The sequence below is a fragment of the Elephantulus edwardii genome, unplaced genomic scaffold, assembly GCF_000299155.1.
Source record: "Elephantulus edwardii isolate Elephantulus edwardi_28Jun2011 unplaced genomic scaffold, EleEdw1.0 scaffold00360, whole genome shotgun sequence".
NCBI classification, from domain to species: domain Eukaryota; kingdom Metazoa; phylum Chordata; class Mammalia; order Macroscelidea; family Macroscelididae; genus Elephantulus; species Elephantulus edwardii.
In genome coordinates this window covers 572,721-580,033 of record NW_006400110.1, presented here as the reverse complement: position 1 = coordinate 580,033, position 7,313 = coordinate 572,721, and the positions used below count along the sequence as shown (strand labels likewise).

Genomic DNA, 7,313 nt, shown 5'->3' with positions numbered 1-7,313 from the left:
CTCTTCTCTTTGAAAAGTAAAAGAAAAATTCTTTCATTGGTATACAATTTCCCCCTACACTCCACTACGCAGCCTTCATTCTGGACTTTTGTCATGACAGGCTTTTTAAATCTTAGTTCAAGACTACCCTCTGGCTCCTCACTTTCTAGTCTCAAGAAAAATCATACGATCACTATTCCACATATAACCTACAAATTCATTTAGCTTTCTGTGTATGTATAAATTCACAGTGCTAGCTAGCCTTAGGGATAAGATCTTTCTTTTGATCAGCTCTGAAGGTGGGCCCTTGTGTCTTCACCTTCTGGGTCTTTGGAGAACTCCCTATCTATTGGCATCTACTTTCCTCTGGACCTAGGAGTACAGGATGTGCTCTACTCCCAGTTCTTCTTTCTTGAGAGTAAGTAATAAGGTCCCTCTCTTCTCTTCTTTCTTTTCTCTCCTTTCACCTCTTGTAACATAAAAGGTGTAGCTCAAGCAAGAATGTGACTTAACTAAGGGTGGAGACTCAAGATATATCCTAACATGAATCCTGCCTCGTTAACATACAGGGGATAGGATTTTCTAAACAATACAAAATGGGGGATAATTACATCGGGTCACAAAAATAAGAGTGTAGCTATTCAATACCAGAAATTATGGCCCAATCAAGGTGACAAATATTTTGGAAGACAAAATTCAAGATATGACAATATGTAACAAAGAAAGATTTTTCTAGAAAAATGTTTTAATTTCTATAGTTGCATAAATTACTAATTTAAAAAGTTCTGTTTGTATCTTATAGTCAAGTGAAACTGACCTTTAAACCCCAAGTGCTACAACATAAATATTCTTACTAACCTGTCAAAGTACCACTACCTCTTCTCTAATTTAGCCATCGTATTTATTAGAACCGCATTATTTAACATAGAAAAAAATGTAAAATCAGTTTATACATAATTCAAAAATTTTCTTAGAAATCAAGTAATCACTACCAATATCACAGCAAAGCATTAAGACTGATAACAGCTCCTCACTATCTAACAGAAAGAGAAGTCAGAGGCAGCTAATGTAATTAATTAATTTCTTCACCTTAAAAAATACTAATGAAAGAAAATATACTCACCTCTTCAATTAACTTTTCATTTGGTGATGATGTACACAGACACACAAGGTAGGTTTGTTTAAAACTACCTTTAGAACCAATCTCTGGATGGTCAGAACACAGCTTTGCTAGAGCAGTTGCTTGACTTAACTGATTCGTTTTGATTAGATGTTTAATTCTCATATCCAACAAGATGGGGCCCTCAAAAGCTAAAAATTCATTCACTTTAAAAAAACAAGACAGTAGATTATTAACATTTGACAGTACATAATTTGCTATATAAATGCTTAGAAGTAATAAAAAAAAAAACAACCCACCCCAAAATATGTCCAAATACTAAAATTCATTTTTGGTCCCAACTTTTTGTCACTGCCATTATGACACAAAAAGAAGAAATTATTTTGCTAACAAAAAAGATGTGTTATATCTTATTATTCCTTAGATTACCACTTAGAATGACTGCAATTAACTTTTGGATGATAAAAGTTAATTTGGATTAATTCAGATGACTCAAATTCTAGCTGTTGTTATTATGTACTGTAGAGTCAAAACTGACCCATAGCTGCCCCTCCTGCGTGTTTTCAGAGGCAGTTAATCACATGGGAGAAGATTTGCTCATCCTTCTCCTGCAGAGCGGCTGGCAGATTTGAACAGTGTGCCTTCAGGATTGCAGTGCAGCTTCTTGCCCCTAGGCCACCAGTGCAACCTTAAATTCTAATAGTCAGTATGTAATAGTCATATTAAGTTCTTTTTTTCCCACAGTGTTTATTTTTTATTTTATTTTATTATTTTGTGTGTGTGTACTGTCAAATTGGATCTAACTGGTACAGGAGACTGTCCCTCCTTCTCCAGCAGAGCATCTGGTGGATTCAAACCACATACCTCTGGGATTAAAGTGCAGCTTCTTGCCACTAGGCCACCAGAGCTCCCCTAGAGAGGTTACTTTTTAATTGCAGGGATTTGCATCCCTAGAAGTATGTAATGTTAAGGCCTTACACACTTATCTGGCACCTATAAAGAATACTGATGTTCTACAAGATGACATTCAAATATTATTTGGTTCCATATTGACAGTATACTTTTCTCTTTACAAAACTGAAGTCTATCTCTTTTTAAGAGTTATTTTAGAAGAAACTGAACTATTTAAAAAAAAGCATGAAAAAATCAAGTAAGAAAAGGGAAGGTTGTCTGGAGGATAAATGTCACAAAACTGTGGTGGGTTTGTATTGTTATTTGTAAGACATCAATACTTGCTTAAGATTTAGTTATATATAACAGTAGAGTTCTATTCTGCCCAAATCCTTGGGTTGCTTCATCATGCTCAGTCACTTATAAGTAAGAATTTAATTGCTATTTTCTGCATTTGTGAAGTTCTCAGAATTTAAATGTAAATGTTCCCCCTAACTTTTCTTTACTTGGATGAAAATCATGTTTAAAGCTCTATCAGGAAATGGTTAAACAGCAAATGATTTACATACAAAAAATTTATTCATCTATTTGTATCACACTGAAACATATGTCAAATAAACAATATACAAATTAGAGGACAGAGAATGAGGGCTATCTTCCCGTAAGTATCCTTTACAGACTTGCAGTGTCTTTTATTTCAGATATAACAGTGCTCAATTTCACTATGAAAAAATTCTTTTAGTAGGTACTATAACCTCGAGGTTACTGAGTCTTAATAAACTCCATGGCACCTAACAATAACAACATAATCATGGTTTCTCAGTACCAAATCTATGGCATTATGTAAGCAATATAATACAGAGATTTTAAATTCCATCTTCAGTTTAAAGTCTCAGCTTCCTATCTGCTGCTCTTTATTCTTTACATTAGACTACACCAAGAAGTTTAGAAACTGAATACATATTAATAAAATGAAATGATTAAGTTTCTCTTGTTACAACTGTATGCCTTACTGAGATAAAGAGCATTTTTTAAAAACACATCCTTTTTGTACAACTATACTTCAAGTATCTTTTCATAGTTCAGTCTACTCTTTAAAAAGATTTTAAGTGAAGGCTTTAAGAGAAAGAGAGTTAAGACTTTCTCAGGTATTAAGTCACACATATTAAATAGACAAAAACCAAAGGTCTCATTTTTGTTTCTTTAGTATGTTTTGAAACAATTCTCTCAAAAGGAAATAGCTAAAGTCAAGTTCAAATATTCCCATAAAAACTCAAATATCAAACTTTAGTAGATCATGGTGAAGGAATAATTTAAAGATGGCAACTATGCAGCTAGCCTGATGGTGGACTCACTAATATATTAAACTCAAATAGCTCCTATAGGAAGTGACTGTCTATCCTTCTCCACAGGAGCATCTGCTGGATTCGAACTGTGTGCCTTTGAGACTGCAACACACCTTCTTATCACTAAGTCACTTTGTGTCCTTCAAATAGCTCCTGTAATCTCATATAGCAGCATGCAAATTAGAATAAGAACTTGAGCAAAGTGATTTCTGTTTATAAACCAATGTATAAGACTATAAATTGGTGAGCTCTGGTGGCCTAGTGTCAAGAAGCTATACTGCAATCCCAGTGGTAAGCAGTTCAAATCCACCAGATGCTCTGCTGGAGAAGGAGGGCCAATCTCCTCCTGTACCAGTCAGATACGATTTGATGATACACACAAATAATAAAAAATTTAAAAAGGAATATATATTAATACCATTAACTTTAAAGACTGTAGTTTGTTTGGTTTTTTTTTTTAAAAAAACTAAACATAGAACCACTGATGTACTCTAGTGTTATACTAAATTCAAGGAAATACAACAGACTCTCCTACAGTAAGGGACTTTGCAGACCATCTAGTACAGTTCCATGATTTGAGAGATGAGTGGATGGAGTTTTACATTGAGGCAGCTGAGTAGCATCAAATTTCACTCTACCTGGCTCTTTATACTTTTATCCCACAAAAGTATATTTTTACTTGTGTATAGCCTTTTTACCCATGGGCTTCATCAGAAAAGTGGGCTTTATTTTGGGGCTATTATTATAAAATAGCAATGTAAATATATTTAGCCAGTTCAATTAAGAAATAAAACGGCATTTTTCCATTAACTTTTTTGACATAAAAATATTAATTTTTACATTAAATATTTTTCTCTTTAAATACTGTATATCAGCTAAACTTTGTGATAACCAAATTACACAAATATTGAACATAAAGTATGCACCAAAGATTATACTAGATTCTGGAGTAAATTTATTTACTGGGTATCTATTACTTTTTGGAAGGAGGAGTGGCACCCACTTCCATAATAGCTTGCCTCTGGAAACCCTATGAACCTGGAGAGAGGATGAAAGACACCCAAGCTTCGAGAATTCTCCTCCATAGGGTCGCTATGAGTTGCCTGTGACTCGAGGGCACTTAACAACAACAACAACAACAACATATACTACTTTACTCAGATTCGTGCATAATTTTCTTTAAGCCTCCGGCAGACGCAGGAGCCAGAAGCCGGGCGCGGGCTCAAGCCAAGACCAGGCAACGCAGAGGACTCACACAATAGCTTCTGACACGCCTCCAGGTAACAAGCCCCAAGACGGAGCCTAAACCAGTTGGGCCTATGGGCCAAGAAGAAAAACATAATCTACACAGGAGTTCTACAGGACACATCACCATCTCTTCGGAGACAGTACAAGGAAACTTAAGAGACACTCGACACAGGAAGAAGAAAAAAAAATCTCTCTGACAAGCTGTCAGGTCATGGGTCGGACAATGGGAGATAGATTAATTCTGAAGGCATTTGGTAGAAGTGAAGTGGTATCCTGCTGGAGGTTGGAGCTGGGAAATAAGTGGGTCAAGGCACTGGGCTAAGCACTGTAACTAATGGTCAACTCCAAAATGAGGGATTTATCTTTCACTACTCCACAAATTGCTGTCTGTCAGATACTCCTCTAAATCTAAACATTCAGATTAAGACAGACTAGGAAGAAGGATTAGCCATCCACTTCTGAAACGGCAGGCCTCTGAAAACCCTATGTGCAAAGTAGCCAGGAAATCAAGAAATGTATTGCGATGGGAAAGTCTGCGGTTAGGGACCTCTCCAAAATACTGAAGAGCAACAGTGTCTCTCTGGAGACTAAGGTGCGCCTGATACAGGCCATGGTTTTTGCAATCGCTTGTTATGCATCAGAGAGTTGGACAATGACTAGGGAGGATAAAAGGAGAATTGACGCCTTTGAGCTGTGGGGCTGGAGAAGAGTATTGAATGTACCATGCACTGCCAAGAAAACAAACAGATTCATAGTAGAGAGGATTAAACCAGGCTGCTCCTTGGAGGCAAGGATTCTGGGGCTTTGTCTGACATACTTTGGACATGTTGTAAGGAGAGACAGGTCTTTAGAGAGGGACATCATGCTGGGTAGAGTAGAGGGACTGCGCAGGAGGGGAAGACCCTCTATGAGGTGGATTGATTCAGTGACTGGGGCACTCGGGATGGGTGTGTCAGAGGCAATGAGATTGGCACAGGATAGAGCACGGTTTAGGGCTGTTGTACATAGGGTCGTTATGAGTCACAAACGACTCGACGGCGCATAACAACAACAACAACAACAACAACATATTCAATTAGCTGTTTCACATGCATTAAACTCAAAATACAGAAAACTGTACAGTCACAAGACATACACACACCAGAAACATAGTGAACTTTAAATATATTCTCTGCCTCCTTCTCACCTGTACATCTACTTAATCACTGAATTTTGCAGCACTAACTTGTAAACATTTCTTTATTCCACTCCTTTTATGCTGTCTCTACTGCTACCATTCCCAACTCATTAATGTACAACTTGTTCCAGTCTGCAGTCATCCACTCCTATCGCCTTCATTTATCATATGAGGAAACTAGGGGGTTTTGTTGCTGTTTTTGTTTTTGGTTTGTTTGGTTAGTTTTTTAAAGCATAAAGTTGGTTGTCTTCTCCCATTTCAAGCCATTTTATAACTTTACCTTGCTTCAAAGGATAAATCACAAATTTCTCATCATGAGACATTTGGAATGTAAGGGGAGGGAAATTCTATTTTCTCACAGGGGAGGAAAAACGACCAAAGCTACAAATTTAATTAAAATACAATACTTAAATTCTAGATCAATTATCTTGAGATTCTGAAAAATAATAATGTGGAGGGCTCACAGGAAGATTTAAACGTAATTGTTCTGTCCAAGCACTCTTATGTGTAAAAACTCTCCAGGTAGTTTTAGGGACAGTCAGGGTTGAGAACCACAGCTTTAAGTGACTTTTTTTTCAGTGCTCAAATTACTAATAAATGACAGTTTTTACTCATTCTCTCTGCCTCTTGTTCTATATAGGGAAGATTACAAGAAAAAAAAAATTAAGAAACTGACAGGACATTGAAATTAGGAAAATCATCTCGTTTTCTCATTCAATCTGATAACAACTTAGTAATAATAAGAAACTTCAATAGTACATCTTAAATTATAATATAGAACATTTAAGGGGCGCTCTGGTGGCCTAGTGTTAAGGAGCTGCAACTACAATCCCAGAGGCGCACGGTTCGAATCCACCAGATGCTCTGCCGGTGAAGGAGGGACAATCTTCTCCTGTACCAGTCAGATCTGATTTGACGATACACTCTCACAAAAATAATAAAATAAAATTTTAAAAAAATATAGAACATTTAAAATTAAGGCCATTAAGTACACTGAGAACTCAAGAAAAAGATACATAAGCACATGAAAACTGCACTCTGGGGAACTGAAGTAGCACAGTCCCCCAGTGAGGGGGCTGCTAACCAAAAGCTGCACACGTTTGTGGAGGTCTGAATCCACTAGCACCTCTGTCAAAGAATGGCTGGCAGTCTTAGGCATGTAACAGAGGGTAGCTGTGAGTGGGAATGAATGCTAGAGCAGTGAGTTTGAGAGTTTTGTTTTTAATAATACACTGCTCAAAAAATACAATGAAACTTTGGTGGCACAAGTTGGGCTGCTGACCTCAAGCTCTGTGATTTCAATCTGTCATTCTATAGGAGAATGACAAGGCAGTTTGTTGTTGTTGTTGTTATGTGCCGCCGAGTCGTTTGCGACTCATAGCGACCCTATGCACAACAGCCCTAAATCCTGCTCTATCCTGCGCTAACTGCACTGCCTCTGACACACCCATCCCAATTACCCCAGTCACCAAGTCAATCCATCTCATAAAGGGTCTTCCCCTCCTGTGTCGACCCTCCACCCTCCCAAGCATGATGTCCCTCTCCAAGGACC

At 37.3% G+C, this 7,313-nt stretch overlaps 1 protein-coding gene across 1 annotated transcript in view; it reads right to left on the bottom strand.

Annotated features, from left to right (window-relative positions):
* ZNF292 (zinc finger protein 292) overlaps positions 1 to 7,313 on the bottom strand; it is a 171,052-nt gene that overhangs the window by 21,901 nt on the left and 141,838 nt on the right. The window contains exon 5 of the mRNA XM_006902027.1: positions 1,103 to 1,305. Within this exon, the coding sequence (XP_006902089.1) occupies positions 1,103 to 1,305 (203 nt within the window). The remainder of the gene's footprint in view (positions 1 to 1,102; positions 1,306 to 7,313) is intronic.